The sequence below is a fragment of the Enoplosus armatus genome, chromosome 2 (genome assembly GCF_043641665.1).
Source record: "Enoplosus armatus isolate fEnoArm2 chromosome 2, fEnoArm2.hap1, whole genome shotgun sequence".
NCBI lineage: Eukaryota > Metazoa > Chordata > Actinopteri > Centrarchiformes > Enoplosidae > Enoplosus > Enoplosus armatus.
The window spans coordinates 22,389,297-22,409,780 of NC_092181.1; the positions used below are offsets into that span (position 1 = coordinate 22,389,297).

General features: G+C 42.8%; 2 protein-coding genes across 3 annotated transcripts; one reads left to right on the top strand and one right to left on the bottom strand.

Annotated features, from left to right (window-relative positions):
- Nucleotides 1-769: 769 nt before the first annotated feature.
- slc5a10 (solute carrier family 5 member 10) lies at nucleotides 770-19,915 on the top strand. The gene is made up of 15 exons (XM_070925096.1): nucleotides 770-877; nucleotides 989-1,060; nucleotides 1,913-2,017; nucleotides 2,637-2,696; nucleotides 3,024-3,128; nucleotides 3,247-3,352; nucleotides 3,448-3,528; nucleotides 3,618-3,823; nucleotides 7,043-7,178; nucleotides 15,107-15,214; nucleotides 15,317-15,467; nucleotides 15,671-15,839; nucleotides 18,050-18,265; nucleotides 19,490-19,583; nucleotides 19,722-19,915. The coding sequence occupies exons 1-15, from the start codon at nucleotides 770-772 to the stop codon at nucleotides 19,913-19,915; spliced, it is 1,911 nt and encodes a 636-aa protein (XP_070781197.1).
- fam83gb (family with sequence similarity 83 member Gb) lies at nucleotides 4,804-14,080 on the bottom strand. Of its 2 annotated transcripts, XM_070925084.1 has the most exons (6): nucleotides 13,036-14,080; nucleotides 10,952-11,119; nucleotides 9,851-9,975; nucleotides 8,535-9,180; nucleotides 7,794-8,363; nucleotides 4,804-6,012 (listed from the first exon to the last, which is right to left on the bottom strand). In XM_070925084.1, the coding sequence occupies exons 1-6, from the start codon at nucleotides 13,519-13,521 to the stop codon at nucleotides 5,650-5,652; spliced, it is 2,358 nt and encodes a 785-aa protein (XP_070781185.1). In that variant the 5' UTR covers nucleotides 13,522-14,080; the 3' UTR covers nucleotides 4,804-5,649. The 2 variants fall into 2 exon arrangements, with proteins under 2 accessions (XP_070781185.1, XP_070781177.1); XM_070925076.1 differs by having other exon boundaries at nucleotides 7,794-9,180.
- Nucleotides 19,916-20,484: the final 569 nt, after the last annotated feature.

Sequence of the window (20,484 nt, forward strand, 5' to 3'; positions counted from 1 at the left end):
GAGATTAGGTGTGCTTCTCAAATGTTGGCTGTCATATTGTAAAGATCTTTATATAGATGAACAGATTCCTTCCTAAAAGTTACTGAATGAAACTGTTTTCTTTCTCGCACACTTTCACTGACCCTACTTGTCACTTACCAGCAGATGTTTGTGTGTTTAGACGCTAATGATTATAAACTTGTCATCGCCAATGATTGACCATCTGTGTGTGTGTGTGTGTGTGTGTGTGTGTGTGTGCATCAGCGTGGACTCTGGTCCACATGAGCATCTGCTGTACTCCACTGCTCACCCTTACCATGCACTCCATTATCCCCTAGCACAGCGTGTGTGTCCGCGCTGCAGGTGCCACATTAAGGTGATGTGTTTAATCATCAATTCAACCAAGGGACTGCCCTCTTCACACGTACACGAAACACTCTGCCTCAGGCTTTTGGGAACAGCGGGGTCAGCTGCTGGTTCAGCAGAGAAGGGACTTTTACCAAAGGCTGGAGTGTGTGTTTGACTGTGTATGTGTGTGTTAATGTTAGTAAGACAGAGCATTTAAAGGCAGAGGCTCTTTATGAGATTGTGATTTTCAAGTTTTTAGGGAGTGGAATGTGTTCTTCTTGGTGTTTAGGGTGTTTGCAAAGTAGGTCTTCAGTGTGAGATCATGAGAGGGGGTTGATGAGACTGACTGCACAGGTGTAAGGGTTAGATTCAACAGGTGTGTGTGTGTGTGTGAGTGGCTGTAAGGAAAGGGCATTACAAGAAGCAAACTGTGATTTTGAGGATGTCTAACTCCACCACCAACTTCTACGCCCTGCCGCAGTCCTTCAGCTTCTCTGACATTATCGTCATAGCAACCTACTTTCTTCTCAACCTCGCCGTCGGCATCTGGGTGAGAGTCAGTCGTGTATATATGTGTGTGTGTGTGTGTGTGTGTGTGTGTGTGTGTGTGTTTTTCTGCTTATGTGTGTGGATGCTCGAGCTTAACAGTCTTCTCTGTCAGTCATCATGCAGGGTGAGCAGGAATACTCTGAGCGGATATTTCTTGGCTGGACGGGACATGGCCTGGTGGCCGGTGAGTGAGTGTGTGTGTGTGTTTCTCTAATGATCTGCTCTGTTTAATGTTGTTTTTGTTTATAAAGGCCAAAGAGATGTTTCTAATTCCCGTGTGGATGATCTGCGTTTTTGATCTGTAGCTGGATGAAGCTTTTTTTCTGATAAACTGATCAAGTAGTGGCCTTGTTCCATCCAGTAAGCTTTGATGTGATGTAAATTGGTGATACTGATATTTGACAGCCTTGGGCATGTTCACAGGCAGACTGCTGGTAAGTTATGTTTAGCAGACTTAGCAAAAATATATATGAATCCTGTATACTTGGAATGCAATTTAGTGGAATCCATTTTATGATTAAAAGATTTAGATTAGATTGTTACATTAAAAATATATATATATATATATGTGATAATCTTATAAAATACAATACATTGTTGAAGAATAGATTCACTGTTCCCAAACATTTTAGGCTTGTGACCCCTTACAAAAAAAAAAGCAGTGTCTGTCTATGAGTTGTTAAGAGATCCACCAAAGAGAGATTTGCCCTCTAAACTTCTCAGATGCAATATAGATTGTTGTTTGAGGCCCAATGAGGTAAAAGAGAAGCTCAACAAATTAGTACAAATTCTTGTACCAGAATTTCCTTTTTTTTCTTCTTTCCGGCCCCATCAATCATCTCATGACCCCTCAGATTTATCTTGTGACCCTTCGGAGGGAGCTCGACCCCTAGCTTGGGAACCACTGGACTAAACTACCTAACTCTAAATGAAGTAGTTGAAACTAGCTTCACCTCGACCAGCTACAACAGTAAACAGACTTGTACATTGTTGTATTGGTACTTTTAATCATTACTCCTATCACTGGCGTGCACAGATCGGAGCGTCTCTCTTTGCCAGTTCAGAAGGCTCAGGTTTGTTTATTGGTCTGGCTGGCACTGGAGCTGCTGGAGGCATCGCTGTCACTGGCTTTGAATGGAATGTGAGTAGACAGACACACACACACACATCCATCCAGTCAACAAAACATTATGAGATGCTATTCTAATTTATCTATTAATAGTAACAAAACACATTATAGTCTGGAATGAAGCAGAGCTAGCCTGCTGATCCATCCACGTGTTATTTCTTTTGTGGTGTGTGGTATTAAAAGGGCTTAACTAGACAAAAACAAACTATGTGTGTAAGAAAAAACAACATACAGCTACAATAATTAATTTCCCTTTAGTATCTGAGAAGAACTGACATTAGCATTGCAACAGCTACGTTATCTAATTACCTCTTTGAACACGGCTTTGAAAATTATTTGTGTATTTGTGTTTTAACTTCCTTCAACAGCTGCTGCAGGCAGCCCGCTGCAGGGGGCAGCAGCAGAGCATTTTAATGTCATCCAGCTGTATTAGGTGGCATACAGTACATGAAGCAGGAGTCAGTCCACAGCCACAGTACAATGGCTTGCGCATGAGCTTGCAGAGCACCTAAAGAGATAAAAGTTTTACCTCAGTTTGACCAGAGAGATTTTTCCTCCTGAGACGACTGCGGTGGACAATCAGGCCAAACCTCTGTGTCCTCTTTCTGTCTCCTTTCCTTCTTTCTCTCAGGCCACCTACGTGTTGCTGGCTCTGGCCTGGGTATTTGTGCCTGTCTACATCTCCTCAGGGGTTAGTTTGCATAAACACACACACACATATGGGTTCTTGTTAAGGTTGGTTCAGCAGGTACATTTAGGTGCCAAGGGGCATTCTCCTCCCCTACTTGAAAATTCCCCAACAGGGTGTTACACTACACACAACTGTCTTCTAATAACAAAGAACATAAATTACTTCTAAAATGATTTCTCTTTATTGGTACATAATTCTATTAAAAACAGGGGAAGTGTGAACAAACCAGCTGCTAATTGACAGATTATACTGAGCTCCAAAAACCATCTGGAGCCTCTTAAGTTTGCCCCTTCTGTGTGTTGAAAATGTTGAAATGTGTGTGTTCAGATCGTGACAATGCCGGAGTATCTGGGCCGTCGTTTCGGAGGAGAGAGGATCAGAACCTACCTGGCGGTTCTCTCACTGCTGTTATCTATCTTCACAAAGATATCAGTATGACGATGTCACATGAAGAAACACAACACTCTGGCTTTCCACCATTTAACAACATTGCTGTGAGGTTGAATCTTTGCTGGCATTGTTGACAGATGTGTTGTGTTTCCGTCACCAGACTGACCTGTACTCCGGAGCCTTGTTTGTTCAGGTGTGTCTGGGGTGGAACCTCTACCTGTCCACTGTCCTCATGCTGGTGGTCACTGCTCTCTACACTATTGCAGGTACACAAATAAGTCGTTTCATGTTTTTTAGATAAATTGGAGTGTTGTTGGCTGATAGTGAAAGATCCCCATAACACACACTCACTTCCTTTCAGGTGGTCTTGCTGCTGTCATCTACACCGACACTCTGCAGACATTTGTCATGATTATAGGAGCAATCATCCTAACAATCACTGGTTTGTACAATTATCATAATTTATAAACAAACACAAATGCAGTTGTTTTAAGAATTGTATAGTTGGAGTTGTGTGTTCTCGGTCCACAGCCTTCAACAAGATTGGCGGTTACAGCAATCTGGAGCACGTGTACAGCATGGCGGTGCCCAGTAAGATCATTCCCAACAGTACCTGCCACCTGCCACGTCAGGACGCCATGCACCTGTTCAGAGACGCCGTCACTGGAGACTTGCCCTGGCCCGGCATGACTCTGGGGCTCACCATACTGGCCACCTGGTACTGGTGCTCTGACCAGGTACACACAAAACAAGCAGAAACCACAACTGCTGATGACGTGTCTTATAATGTACTTTCTCTAATGGCCATTAGAGGCTTGCCACAAAGGCCCTCACTAAATTGAAGTGAAGTAGGAAAACTCCTAGTCTCGCATAGCCAGATCTATCTTCATACATCAGAGAAAGGTCTGGCTCAACTCATTGTCATTCTGGGATAGAGGAAACAACGCTCTGGCCTGTTTGTATTTCTTTAAACCAGTCACAATTGTCTTGGGCCGAGCTAAGCCCAGGATGCAGCGACAGTGCCTTTGCAAAATAGTAACACGCAGATAGCAGAAGGGGAGGAGAATGCCAACTGAAATAGTCGCTCAATGGCAGACTTATACCAACAGCCTACGTCCGGTGAGTCAGACTAGAAAAGCTCTTTCTCAAAATAAATCAAAACATTTAAATATCAATTTCTTTTTCATAACATAGGAATGCCAACATCTTCTCTTTTGATAGGCTTTTTTAGCCCACCCACCAAACTTAATTCTGGGGAAATCTGGGGGCGCAGGCACACAGAAACATCACCACCGTGCCCTACTGGATATACATCAGTCCAGTGGTCTGTTCATACGGCATATATGTAAATTAAACAGAAAGTGAGCACGCCCGAAATATCGGTAAACTGTCCATTGCATAAGTAAACTGTGTTCGCTCAACTGCAGGTCAAGAATGAACTTTCAATCTCACTGTGAAATTTGTTTTGTTTTGTTCATACTACTTGCCCTACCAGACTCCATTCTACTAATGTGGCAAATCTCAGCAAAAGAAAAAAAGGTCAAGCTCCACTCGGTTGCCCTGATGATGGTTTTGCAGCAAACCCAAACCTCAGGCTTCAAAAATACCTTGAGAAACCTAAAAGCTACAATTATATTTTTCAGCAGTATGAGGCAAAAGCAGACATATCTTAAAAATACTTCACTGAATACATACACAATCATCAAACTGTTCTGGATTATTTCCAACCATCTGTCTTTTTATTTACAGCATTACCTTTTGGTCCCACATCGGTACTTAAAATTACATATATACCAGTTCTCTACATCTGCACAGGTAATCCAGTACATCTGCCAAATATGTGAAAGCAATCAACACAGTAGCCCCACCCTCGCACCATTAGTAACCAATCACAGTGGTATCAACACTAGAGCCTGACTCTTATATTAGTGGGGAGACATAAGCGGCTGATCTTGCATGTCACAGATACCACGCATCTGTGTAGTGTTGGATAAGGAAAAACATTACAGTAAAAAATTCTGAAAAAGAAAAGCAGGTTGAGGTAATTTAGAAATATTTGTTCAAAGGATTGTTTACAATACTGAAGTTCCTGATTTGGGAGAAAAGACTATCACAGCAGACCAAATCTGGTACGGTGTCTGTTAAGACTGGTTATCACCTAGAAAATACCCGGCCTCTGGTAGAAATCTTTGATAAACAAATTGAAGTGATCCATGCTAAAAAAAAAGTGTGTGTTTACGTACAAATGTCAACTGATATATCTTCTATCAGAGTTCATTATCTCACAGACAATAGTGTCAACATTGGATTGGAAGGGGATGTGATTCATTTACAGACAACACCTCTAATAACATATCATCAAATATAATTGCCAGCCCTTGTTGACATAGTTGAAAGACCCCCATTAAGTTACTTAGGTTCTTGTGTGGGGTTGAGCCTCAGGGTTTGAAAACAGGAAATTACATGAATATCAGGGATAGAGAAGATTCCACACTAAAGAGTCACCAATTTGTTAGCAGGGAGTCTGTATCAACAATCATCCTTGTGTACATGTACCACAGTTCTACCTAGCAGCCTTATTTTGAGATGCTTTCTTTGGTGACGCTTCACCTCGTGCCCTTAAGTGTCTTAAATTGCTCAGTTTTGAGAAAGAAACTCCAAGTAACCCTGAAGGGTAGCCCGGCGGCTGTGGTGAGGTGTGATCCGTCTTCCTGTAACCCGGGCTGTGCCGTCGTGGCGACCGGCCAGAGCGTGTCTCTAAGCGCACCGAATCAGGCTGCAGCGTTTGACCCTGCCAGTAACGGTGTCCTCCAATCACGGGACCAGCTGCTCGGGTGGGGCGGTGAAAACTTCCTGGTTTGGCAATGACTACTTTAGTTCCTCTCTGTCGCCCATCACGTCCTGGAGATTTCGAGGTCTGGAACAACTAGACACAGAGAGGAAGCAGAGTAAAACTGTAAATCCTCCACTACCCATTTCGGACATGTAGTACCTCAGGGATCAATCCTCGGTCCTTTAATATTCTCTAATTCTCTACTAGCATCACGTCAGTTTCCAACAGAAGTTAAATCAGAACTTCCTTCAGTTATCAGAAGTCAGAAGTTATAATCATTGTCAGACTCTTCAGTTCAGTCATATCTCCTCCCTCTCTTTCCCTCTCTTAAGCCTCATAGCAGAAATCTCAGTGTGTCATATGAAAATAGCTTGAAATAACATTAACGAAAAGTAACATCTATAGGAATCAGTGCTAACATTAGCGAGCTAAGCTAATAAGCTTAGTAATCAACTAATTAACAGCATAATGGGTCCTCCCAAATGGCACATTACCAATGCAATGTGAGCTTGTTGAAAACTGGGGAAAATGTCTTATATCAGCGTTCATTGGCTACAGGTCTATGAACACAAATGTGTCTGAAAATGGTTTTATTCTCTTTTGAAATATGGAAGAATATTCACAAAAGCTGCAGTATCGTTGTAGTTTCTTTAAACAATGCAGAAAATTCAAAATTTAGTTCAATTGAAATTTTCGCCATGTGAATTCAGTTTTCCAAGTCTCTAAAAATGTCCAAAATTCATTATTTTCTATTTTCAAAGCACTGAAACTGTAATCCATGCTTTTATTACATCCTGATTAGACAACTGCAACTCTCTTGATTCCTATCTGGGTCAGTACAACCTGTCCAACCTTTCACTCAGAATGCTGCAGCAATTTTTGCTCCTTTACAGTGAATGTGCATTTTAGAGTCAGTTTTAATATTTTAATAATAAAAAATTTAAGGCATGTATGCGATGGCTCTTGACTATATTTCTGACCTGCTCTCCTCAAAAACATTATTTTAGAATTGCATTTTGTTAAATTGTTTTTATTATGCACTTAATATTAATTTCCTTTGAAATGCACTACATAGATAAAGTTAGTACTGTTATTGTTATTATTTGTGTTTCTGTATGCGTAGGTGATTGTGCAACGGTCCCTGTCTGCTAAGAATATGAGTCACGTAAAAGGAGCATCAATCCTGGCTGCCTATCTGAAAATGCTGCCCTTCATCTTCATCGTCCTCCCTGGCATGATCAGCCGAGCTCTCTATCCAGGTGCGTGCACCCACATGTGTGTGAACAATCGCACACATACACACCTTTTAATTATGAAAAAGGAATGAAGTGTTTACTGTAAGCAGGCAGTGGCTTGTTTTGACACCACTGGTGAGACACACCCATTTTTAGTAGGATGTGTGTGTGTGTGTGTGTGTGTGTGTGAGAGAGCGTCTATGTCTTTCCTATAACTCCAGAGCATCACTGAACTGTGCTGCCAACTTGTTCATTGGCAAACGATATTCCTGGGAACCTCACACCACACATAAATAACAATAATTTCCATGTAAGAAAATAATGAACAATACCCATCACAGTAACCAAAAGCCCACAGTGATGTCTTCATTGTGCACATCTGTACAACCAACAGGCCAAAACCAAAAGATATTAAATTTACAATGATACAAAATAGAAAAATAGTATGTTCTCACCATTGAGAAGCTCAAACTTGCCATTTTTGCTTGAAAAAAATACTTATACTGATTGATTATTAAAATTGTTCATTTTCATTTCATTGCACCTCCTGGCCATGAATTGATTGTCAATTGACTCAGCGATTGATCGACTAATTGTTTCAACACCAAAATATTGACATAACTTCTACTGGGTGCTCACCTGTCCTATGTGCCTATGCGGCGAGGGGTGTGCTTTTCTGCGAAGCTGCTGTGATTGGCGGATGAGGGCAGTGCTGTCCTCTGATTGGTTGGGCTCCCGCAGATCCAGCATGCTCTGGGAGAGGCGGGCCATCATGTTGACACTGTCTCCTTGGCGATGCCCACGACCTGACCCTGTCGTCACCCCGTTGGTCAACGGGTCTCTTGGCTCTGTCTGGGAACAATCATAAAACTCCTCCTCTGATGCAGTAGACGTGCTTGAAGGATCATCATTGGCTCCTTGGTCACATATGACCTTGGTGCTGTCTTGGCTGCCGTCACCGTTGCTGCCAGAGTCCCTGCCGTCGTCCTTTGATGTCATGCGGCCACGGCTTGGCATCAGCTCCTCCTGGAGTCTTTTTTTGCTGAAGGCATCTAGACTTTCCAATTGGTCCATCTTCATCAGAGTGACCTGTGGTTGGTCATGCTGCTCTGAGGGGGCGGGTTCTATGACTAACTGCAGTGTGCGGCGTTTAGGAACAGGAGGTGCTACAGCTTGTGGAGGCTCTGGAGTTTTAGCACTGTCTGTTGGCTGTGAATCAGCAGTAACATTGGATGGTGATGTAGGAGTGTGTGCATTTGGTTTGTGTGTGTCTTGTGTTAAAGGTGTGTTTGGCTGTTGAGGGGGCCCTCTGGAATGAGTTTGGTCTTTATTCTGAGATGTGTGTGTTTGCTCTTGGAGCTGTTTGTTGGTTGGACTCACCGGAGTAGAGACGTCTGTACTTGTATTCCCAGCAGGATTTTCATTTTCATCGTGACCTGAAGCGGGTTCCTTAGTCTTGGCTGGTAGTGTCAGAGGTGAGCTGAAGCGTATAGCCTGGCTGACCTCAAACCTTTCCGACCTCTGTAAGTGAACCTGATTGGCTCGCTTATCATCCCTGATGTTGATAAAGCCAATCACGTCACTTGGTGGGTCTGGCTCTGGCCAGGTGGGAAGATACGGGATCAGGTACGCTTTCTCCAGATTGGCTAATCCCGGATGTATGGGTGGCTCTTTGAGAACTCCCTTAAGGCGGCCCTTCATAATTTTTAGCCCAGAGGGATTCTGGGAATTTGAGTTCTTGTTGCTGGAATTTTGGTCAGAAGAAGAGGGACTCCTGGCCGTTCCTGTGGCAACCAGGGCATATTTGGGATTGATGAGCTTCCTAGCGATAGCAGCTGACACCGGAGCAGGAGCCGCCTGAGGGAGCGGGTCAGGGACTGGTTCATCTACCATGGGAACCTTGTTGAGAGACACGCCTCTGGACATGAGGTAAAGTTCACAAAACTGCAGGTCGAAGGTCTCCACGGCCTGTCCTGTGATCACAGTGATGAGGTTACGGTCCAAACGGGATGAGGACCAGGTGAAGCTGGAATAACACAGACATGGAAACATAAATTCACAGCAGTAACTCTGAGCTCAGATTTTAAACATTTTTTTCTACTGAATCTGTCCCAGTTCATGTTTGTGCCATCTAAACTCTTTCCTCTATGTCACAACTCCTACTGGCAAAGCAGGGGTGCATTGGCGTGAAATGCTGTCTTTAACTGATATTTTAGGGAGCTTTGGAGAAGTGAAAAAAACTGTAAACTCAATATCGACATATCATCAAGTTGGTATGCTGAACGAGTTAGCTAACAGTTGCCTACACATGTAGCAGACATGGAGCAGCATCGGCATTCATTTGGAGTTGTGTTTCTGACGATCTGACAAATTTTCTCTGCTGTTAACTTTGTCTGTCTGCTGTTTGGTGCCGAGCAGGTGTTGTACAGTGAGGTTTTTAGTCCTTTTTTGCTGAAAACGGAAACTGGGCGAGACTGGATGAGAGCGGCGAGACTGAAGCAAAACAGTTGCAGGCCAGAAAACCAAAACAATAATCTGAAAGATACCAAAATGATCTGTGCAGTCGGTGCTTAGTGCGATCCCTTTCACATGTCACATAGTTATTTAATCCATGTTAATATAAAAATATTGATTAGAGCAGCTTTAACAAGGGTATTCATGCACACTCACAACATTCTGTGTAGTACACGGCTCACCTGTACGAACCAGAGATCGCTCTGTCTCCATCTACCAGGAGGAACTTCTGGCTCAGTGATCCACGTACCTTCTGTGCCGACCGTGTGTAGAACTCCACACCTCCACAGCAGCGTACACGCAGATTCTACACACACACACACACACACACACACACACACACACACACACACATACAGGGTTAATGCTATGTAAAGGGAGGCTCTTGGGGATTTAGAGTTAGTGGGCAGATTTTAGTGAACAAAAGGGAAATAAAGGCGACAAGGGAATGAGTTTGTTGTTGCTCAAAAGCAGCTCTTCTCTATTAACACCACCATAACCCCGTGTTGGCTCTACAGGTTAGAGCATGGACTGTATCTATGTATGTGCATGCTTGTATGACACACCCTGCGGTGTTTGTCTTTGGCCCTGCGATAAGGGTGTGGTTCCAGGCTGAGCGTTACCTCGTAAGTAAATGTTCTGTGCGAAATCTCACAGGGGACGCAAAGCATAGGAGTCGTAAAAGCTCATAATAACAGTGAAGATGGCAGATAAGGAAGTGGGGGGGGGGGTCTGGCGGTTAAGAAAGGAAGAAAGAAAGAGAAATGAAAGAGAAACATGTAACAGAAAGTCAAGGGACAGTGTGTGTGTTTTATCTAATTGCCTGCAGCACAGACGGGAATGTGCTTAGTGTCTTTCTGGCCTCTAGTCCAAGATATTTAGAAAGTCCCCATCAGACTAAGAATTTTCTGTTACTGCCTGGACTAGTTCAACTCAGAGAGGCAATGTATAACAAAGAAATTCAGTCTATGGCAAACAACTAGCTGTGGCATGCACCTTATCAAGGCCTGCAGGCAAAAACCTGTTACACCTACGTCAATCATGTGCCCCACTTTCAAATACTTCCTTGTATAGCGATATACTTATTATTGAAAACTGTGCCTGGAATGAAAACATTTTATTTGACGTGTTGGAACAGGAGCTTTTTAAAATAAACAGTTTTCTCTTATTATAAACTGATTATAAGTAGCCATCTATCCAACTAGCTCATCCCCCAGCTTATCAAAACATCATCTGGGTGTGTGTGTGTGTGTGTGTGTGTGTGCGTGTGTCCGTATACATACCTTTAGGTGTCCACGGTGCATATCAGCTCTGCCACACATGGAAAGAAAGCAGGGGACTGCAGCTGTGTCAATGATTATGTATACAGGAACTCTGCGTTTATAGCCTGCATCCAGCAGGTCTCGAAAGATATCGACATCTGTAAACACATCCATCACTACGGCTATCACCTACACACACACAAAAACACAGAGGAAACCACAAATTGAATTAGTGTTTCCTGGTCTGTGAGGGTGGATTTGATTTAAGCAGCTCTTATCAACAATATTACATCCATTAAATCCTCAGAGGAAGCTGGGCACTTAAGAGAACTGCATCTAAAAAGCATAGTGGAGACAAAAACAATTCCAAATGTTCTGAACATGAAGAGACTGCCTGAAACAAAGAGTGCTTTTCAGAGTGGTGATAGAGTGTAAAGTGGCTGGACAGTGTCTGTTCTGTGGGTTCAACAACACAGCAACTCTAGTAACAGCATGGTACTCTTCACACAGTGCTGTCTATTCACTCTTCACCTGACCCAGTTTAAATCTTAAAACTTCATGACTACAGTACCAAAGACTAACAACTTAGTGAATAAGCTGAACAAGAAAATAGCTCTGGAAGAAGCAGGTTAATGAACCTTGAGGTTAGAATATTTGGACCACAGATTTCAAATCAACTCTATTGTCATTATACATGTATACAATGAAATGTGGTCTTAAAGTTAGAAAAAGTAGAGATAAAAAGAAAGATAAATTTAATAAATAATAGTACATAACTTTAAAAAGCAGAATAATTTAAGTTCAGCTGAGTTCAGTTGAACTGCAGCTTTGAGAAAACAGTTATGTGAGTTTGAGTAGTGCTTTCCAAGCAGTGAAAAAAGTATTTCACTCTGGGTCTAATTAATTGAGGTGTTTTGTTGCTCTGGGGCAAAGCTACACTACTATACGTGCATGTGCCGCAATTTACGTATGTGAGAGGTAAAGGTGATGTATATGGGGCTGGCATGTATCGTATTCACCCACGTCAGAGCATTTTTTTCCACTGGTGTGTCAAGATCAGACTTGTGTCATTAAAACTGTTGTTGTGTGCATGTGTGAGTGCGGCACATGTGAGAGAAGAAGTGAAAGAGAAAACACAACAGAGGCCAGTCATGAGAAACAAACTGAACTCTAGACAGATATAAATAAAAGAGAAACTGGATCAGACCGAAGACGATCATGTCCGATTATATTTGGTAGATATGATGGTATGGTAATAGTGTGTCAGCAGTGGAGACAACAGCAGTGGAAGTCAAACCTCTTATCAAAACAACCATTCTTAATCTGCCAGTGATTTAAACATAAAACGGAGTAAACAATGATACTGAAGTAGGAGGGGGTTAACAAAAACACCAATGTAATAAAATGTATATAAAAACACTATTAGGTCTGCAGGGTTGTTACTTTCATTTCAATTAACCTAAAGATGTGCAATTTATTATCACATATGACAGAATAACTGCAAAGCCTGACATTTGAGAAGTTGGAACCAGAGAATGTTTGGTGTTTTTGATTTAAAAATAGTTGCCGATTAGTTTCCTGTCAATTGACTAATCAACTAATAACTTCAGCTCTAACCACTCAATATCTCATTGGTACCTTTTTTCTTTACTGTGTCAGACAAGCACTGCTTTGTAGTTTGAGGTGTTGTGGTAGTGAACTGCATTACACACTGAGCAGCCAGAGGAATATTAAAGCCACGATGTGTTGTGGTGCATTCAATTGCATTGTTATAAATGCAGCCTTACTTCAGTTTGAGGACTATTGCTGTGGTGTATTTTGAGCCTCTATATTGTGGTGTTATTTTATAAAATCAACAACAACACAAGTGTAATCTTTAAATAATGTTGAGAGACAGAGTTAATCAACGCCTCTTTGACACAGTGTCAACACATAAAAACACAAAGAAAACAAGCTATTTACTGCAGGGCTGTAGTACTTAAACTCGGACTGTTGTGAGGTGTTTCCGTTAGAACCTACTGCTTTGATGCAGATCGGAACTTCACTAATCACTGCGTTATAACACCATCATCATCATCAGCATCTTCGTCTTCATCACTGCCTACCTTCTGGGCTGATGCAATGCTCTTGCGCACCACCTCCTTGATGTGCGTGAGTCCGTCGGCCGGAGGTTGGGTGTGCACGGTCACGCGCGTGACCCCTCGGTAAGAAATGGCCTCGGGCCAGCCGAGATCCAGCACCGCCACTGACGCCTCAGACCGGTCTGGCCAGTACTGGAGCGACACCTCACCGTCTTCTTCCCCGGACCCCGGGGTGATGTTCCCCGGCCCTGGCGTCTCTGGCTTCTGATGATGTTCGTGCCCAGGCCGGTAGGCCTCCGCTATGTGTGCAATCCTCTCCAGCTCCTGTTCCGAGAGGAACTCCCGGACGTTATTCTCGCGGATGCAGTCCCTGAACGCATCGCGGCCCTTGGAGATGAGAGTCTCGACCGCGAGCCGTTGGTCCTCACTGTAGAAAAACTCCGGTTTGTTCTCGCTCACGCGCCAGTTGACGTGGTGATCGTCCAGACACTGAATCTGAGACAACGCCATGACCCCAATATGTCCACCGGTCAATAAATAGTTATGTACTGAAACCACTCTGACCCACTTTCCACTCGTCTGTCCAAAGGGTCAAACCTCGATGAAGTCATTACTGTCCATAATGTGTCCGCGTGATCTGGGCCCGTGAGGCGGTAAACAGATCCCTCCGGGGGGGAAGGATTTTCATCTGAGTGAAATAAACCGCTAGAACAGTTCCTCCACACAGACTCCAGCTCAGCCCAGATCTCAGGTTACTAACACACACTCACACAGGTGTAGGTAGAACAAAGCACCCACCCGCCAAGCGCCACGCCCTTCACCTGACAGGGGCCGGGCAACTCCAGCCGCGGCCCGGTTCAGCTGCTCCAGCCTCGGGGCCCGGCAGACATGGAGGCAGGCAGCTGTCTGGGTGGATGAGTGTATGTCTGTGTGTGTGTGTGTGTGTGTGTGTCTGCCGGTGAGTCAAGCCGACGCGGAACACGTACTTGAGATAGAGTTAAAAGTCATTAATCCTCCTTTAAACGTGTTGAAACTGTTGGTGACTCAAACTGTCGCGCTGACGAGTCACTTCTCTTCTCTTATGAAGGAGTCCTCACAGCTGCTCGAAAACAGAAAAAATGGTTACTGTTGAGTTCCCCGAAAGACAAAAAGTCGTAAATATCTCTAACGTGACGCGTACGAGTCTCAACTTTCACTGGGTCCGAGCCACAGACTGTGTGAGCCCGAGCCTCGGTTTCTCTTTTCTTATTTCCCGTTAAAACGTTCGTCCACACAGAAAGTTCATCTCGGTCCAGCAGTGCGTGGTTGCCGGTGAGCGTCTGACCCTGGAATTCGGCAACGGAAGCTCTGTTACCGGGGGCAGAAAGGCGGAGTGTCCGGTAGTTGGTTAGGAAAGCGAGGGCTTAAACTCCACCCTCCTGTCTGGACCCAGCGAGAGAAATCTTGATGTACAGTGTAATAACTAACCCGCTCTGTGGGGCTTTATTGTGTGTTTTATCTGCTCTTAAACAATGACTACACTCTTCCCTTAACTTATAAACTCATTGTGGTATTAGTCTAGTTTAATACTGATTAAAAAAAGAACAATTAATGGACATGTATATTAAGGAGGAGAATGTTACTTGGCCCAATGTCCTGTTTAGGTAATGTAGTGCAGATTCTGCTCTGCTGGATTTTTTTTTGTTGTTGTGGTAAAACATTGTGAGAAATAGCTAATGAACATCTGGATCAGGGTTAAACTATTCTAAGATTAAAATGAGGTCAGGGTTAGGGTTAGCTAGATAGAGCTGTACCAACCAGACTTGCTGTGAGACTTGCTGAGTCCACTTTTTATTACCTAACAGAGAGTTTAACTATTAAAAATTGACATCAGAAAGATAATTGAGTAGATCTTCTGGAGAATCACAGCTTTGCTCATTTGTTAAGCACTTTGAATTGCTGATGTGTATGAATTGTGCTATATAAATAAACTTGCCTAGCCTAATAACATTTAGTGACTTCAGCAAGATTTACATTTTAGAGCATTAGAATCACATTCAGTACAAGAAGCACATTTTGTTATCTGTTGCATATGATCTGTGTCTCCATATTTCAGACACTGTAGGATGTGTGGATCCAGAGGAGTGTGTGCGAGTGTGTGGAGCTGAGGTGGGATGCTCCAACATTGCCTTTCCCAAACTGGTCATTGAACTCATGCCAAGTGGTGAGAATACTGCTCTCATTTCAAACATCTTTTTAAAATGTTATTTCTAAAGGTGTCAAATGGTTTCATGTGTGTGTGTGTGTGTGTGTGTGTATTTTACAGGCTTGCGGGGACTTATGATAGCGGTGATGATGGCTGCTCTGATGTCATCGCTGACCTCCATCTTTAACAGCAGCTCCACACTCTTCACCATGGACATCTGGAAGAAACATCGCCCGCGGGCCTCAGAGAGAGAGCTGCTACTGGTCGGGAGGTATGACACTCACAGGTGGAAGGGGGGCACACAGGGTGTTTTAGTGTCCTTGAGTAAGACTTTAAACCCTTGGAGGGTGCCACCTGGCCATGTACTCTGATCCTGCTGGTGGAGGGCGAACCTTTAATACCAGGATCAACAAAGAAAAGGGAAGCTTGTATGTAGAGGAAGTGAAAGACATGTGCTGTGTTGGCTTGTTGCAGGATCGTGACTGTGATCTTGGTGGTGGTGAGTGTGGTGTGGATCCCCATCCTACAGTCGGCCAATAGTGGCCAGCTGTATGTTTACATCCAGTCAGTGACGAGCTACCTCGCTCCGCCCGTCACTGCCGTCTTCACTCTGGCCGTCTTCTGGACTAGGACCAACGAGCAGGTAACACCCGCACAAGTCTTCCAAGGGTCCATACAAGACAATTAGGGCGGCAACTAACAATTATTTAAATTTTTTCATTAATTTATTAATGGTTTAGTAAAAAATGTCCATCAAAAGTCCCCATAGTCCAATGGGATGCCTTCAAATTGCTTATTTTGTCTGATCAAAACGTCCAAAACCCAAATATATTCAATTCACACTTATATATAAAGAATATAAAGAAATATATAAAGAAACAAGATATTACTTTTCAACACACACAGGAAACATACATCAGCAAGTCCTGTCGCGAATATAGCCAAACTTCATTCAAAGTTTACTCCATTCTGGACAACAAACTACTCATCAGAGCATTCTAAAGTTTTGAGGTTTGCACTGTTTGTCCTTTCTCTTACACTGTACTGGTGCACAGTTTTATTAGCCACACATGGGATCCAGCTGCCAGCAACCCTCACTGCTCGGTGTGGATATGCACACATGAATATCTGTGTGTGTTTCGCACTCATTTTATGAAGTGTATTGTTTATTATTTCCTCAGTAGGAAGTAGCATGAATGAGCTGCTCTTTCACTTGAAGAAGTGAAAGTGATTGTTTCTGGCTGATAACAGAGTGCAAGTGTGGGAAAGCGTGATTATTTCAAGATAAAGATTAAAGAGCGAGGTAAAAGAGATAACACTGCCTTAGTAAGAATGTGTATCAGCCCAGAGCTAATAACACGTGTTGAAATATCTTCCGACTGCAAGTAAAGACCAGTCCACTGGATTGTCAAGATTGAATCCCTGTTTTCATAGAGCAAGACCTGGGTGTGTCTGCTCTCTGCTGACATGCTGTTTAACTACTAAAATAAAGAGGATTTTCTCAGGTTTTTCAGAATGAAAGAGTTGTTCCACTGTTCTGTAATGTAAATATGACCTTTTTCCAACTCTGAATGAAGCTACAAATAATCTATTTTAGTTTACATGTGATGTTTTCACACAGAACTTGGCCTGGGGTTACAACATGGGTTGGCAGTAGGCCAACAAACCAATTTGATGATTTTCAGGTTAAAGACGTCTCTTGTCAAACTCAAACTTGTCAGGTCAGGTCAAATTTATCCAGAAGGCTACTTTACCAAATACCTGTGAAGTGTGAATCATCAAATGTCTCAGAGCTGCGAACATGGCTATAGCCTCTTTAGCCTAGTTTCAACAACATAACTGACTACACATTAAAATATAGTCATTGAAATCTGGTTTAAACAAAACACATAGGTAACCTAGATGTCTAAAACCTTTCACATTTATATCAAATTTAGCACCGTTTAAAAATCTGCATTTTAACATGCCCTGTTTTGTTTGTTACCATTTCACTTTATACCTTTAAAGTTTTATTGAGAAGGGTCAATAGGTGCGAGTTTATATTTGTTCATATAAACACAGTGAGTATATCGCTTTAAGAATCTCAATGGGGTCAAAGGGCAAAACGTTAACGCACAGGATGTGACACACGCTGAGTCTGACACTGTAGAGAGCAAACAATGTAGACCTATTTACACGGGAACATGACACGTGTAGTCTTTGAACCAGGGCTGCAAATGCAACTCATAAAACCATTAATTAACCCTTTAATTGGTGTCATTTCACCTATCACATGTGGTGTCTTATGATGATGTGACTACATGTACGTTTTGATGTTTTAAGATTTATATGAACTATATGATCCAGAAAAACAGGCCTTTCCACAACAGTTGGCAACGTAAGAGCGATAATAACTGTTAACTTTAATGTTTTTTCACATGTGGTACATTCACATCAGAGAGAAAGAGAAAGAGATCAAAGAGAGAAATGGTACAGAGAGAGGAGGATAAGAGAGAAAATAAAGTATGTGAAGAAAATATGACTAGAAGTGAAGCAGAGGTACAGATGTTTGCTTTGCGTGATGTGACAAGTTGATTAGTTTTGTGTGTGTTAAGCCGAACCGCACAGATCACATTCCTCGCTGAAGGTTGAACAGAGAAGGAGACAGAGCGTTATTTGTGTCACCGCACGTGTGTGTATTTAAGTGAGAAGTGACACGACGACGACAGATTATCATGGTGGGAAAGTGAGAGTGTTATGAGTCGAACACACCCAAGTGTGAACCAAAGGCAGCAGGAAGCTCAGCATATTGATTCAGGAAGGCATGTGATATAACCTGTATGTGTTTACATGTGTGTGTTTGTGTGTATTCAGGGTGCATTCTGGGGCCTGATGGTGGGTTTGGTGGTGGGTGTGTGTAGGATGGTGCTGGAGTTTGCCTTCCCGCCTGCCAGATGTGGCGTTGTGGACTCGGCACCTGCCGTGCTGCGCAGCGTCCACTACCTCCATTTCGCCATCCTGCTGTGTGGGCTCACTGCTATCGTGGTTACTATAGTATCACTGCTCACACCGCCGCCCAGCCACGAACAGGTGTGTACGCATAGATACTGTAAATAACAGAACCATTAGGAAAGTAAGCTTATGTAAGTATTTTGCTGCTGATACACCTGTAATGTTATCTACTAAAACATAAAACAGAGATGGAGGTGAGGTAAAGAAACAGGCTGGCCTCCATGTTACAAGACAGTCAAAAAGGGGCCATGCCTTTCTAAATCCATAAGATCAACAATCAACTACAGAGCAAAGCCGTACAGTACAGTAGAACTATTGTTGCACACAATAGAAAGACATATTAAATGCTTCATATTTCAAGTCCCATTAAAGCCCATTTGTCACATCTGGCCTGTACATGAACTCAAAATGCAAACAGCAGCCTTTCTGATGAAATATGAAACACATTTCAAGATAATTAGCCAAAAGTAGAAAACATGCAGGTTTGTTTAACCTCCCCGTATACTGTACAGACACCACACTGTCATGCACCCAGTCACCACATTCACCCTTAAGCTCCCGTGTGCACACAGACAACTAAGCACAATGTGCGTTGGTACTTTCCATTAAAAATGCAGAAAATCTACGGTGGGTGATTTAGGTGATTTTGTTGCATAAAAATGAAGAATATGTTAGAATATGTTAGAATAATCCTCAGGAGTAAAATACTGAATAATGTTACACTTTTTTTTATTTAAAAAAACTAAAACAAAACATTTACATTTCAGATTGGCCTGACTGTGTGAAACTTAACTTGTGAAACCACCAACCTCTAACCTGGAAGTGAATAAATACAATATATCGTTAATGGGATAGTTCAATATTATTTGCTTTCATCCTGAGAGTTAGAAGAAGAGATTGATGCCACTCTCATGTCTGTTTGATATGACACTACACCCAGCAGCTGGTTAGCTTAGCTTAGCTTAGCTTAGCTTAGCATAAAGACTGGAAAGTTGGGGAAACAGCTAGCCTGGCTCAAAACAAAATCCACCTACCAGCACCTCTAAAGCTCAATAATTAACATGTTATATCTAATTTACACGTTATATCCAGCTTTATAGGTGCTGGCTCCAGCTTCATATGTACATATTATAGTAGTAGTATAGTAGTATCATCTAACTCTCTCTGAGAAAGCAAATTTCCAAAAATGTCAAACTCTTCCTTTATGTCAGGATATTATCAATATAGACACACACAGACTTCTCTCATATAGGTTGTGTTAATGCCAAGAGTTTGTTCCATTTCCATTTTCTCCTCTCCAAGGTGTGCAACCTGACCTGGTGGACTCTGACTGAAGAGCCTCAAAGAGAAATTCCTCTACAGAAAGTGTCCTCTGTCAGCCACCGTAGCTCCCAGGGTAAGAGTCTGACTGTTCACGCCACTTGGAATAAAAGCAGCCATCATGTGATAAACAGTCATCTACACACAGATGCTGCTGTATTGACTGTTTGAGTAACTTCCTGTGTCTGCTGTCTGTGTGTGTGTGATGTTGCAGGATCTGAGCCAACACGGCGGGGGACATGTGGTCAGGGGGCAGGATTGTGTATCTCAGCAACGCGGCGATCAGAGGAGACTCCAACTCCCAGAGTTCTCAGTGTTAGAGAGAGTGTGTTCTGGTCCAGGTTCTGCTGTGTCAATGCGCTCCTGCTGGTCAGCATTAACATTTTTCTCTATGCATACTTTGCTTGAGTAGAGGATCAGATTTAACATCCTGCCTCACCCCTCCTGCTGAACGCCTGCCAATCTCTCCAACATGAACTAGAAACTCTGCCTTCCTGCCAAACAGCCACTGCTTTCTCCAGATCCAAGAAGGTGGGGAAACAAACTGGGATTTTTTTTTGTACTGATTTTACAAGAATCCTTCAAAATCACTGGAATGTACTGTATTACAAGTAAATCATGCAGATGTAGCTTCAGGTGCTGTAAAATAATCACATTTCAATTAGGAAGTAGTGAGAGAGCAACTTTACCTCCGCCAGGGCTGCACAAACCTGCACAAACCTGCAAACCAAATTGTAATAAAAGACAGTGTTGAGAATTGTGTTAATCTGCATCTGGATCCACAGTTCAAATTACACATAATGACAGATAATCATGGGATACACACTGCATTTGCATGAGGTCACACAAAAGGCGAAATGTTAAGAAACTTTCCATCTCACAGTGTTTTGAAATCCTGAGCAGCTCAGGCTGCGTTCAGTGTTCTTTTTACAATCACTTCACTAGACATACAGTATTTCTACAGATGTGCTTTGATG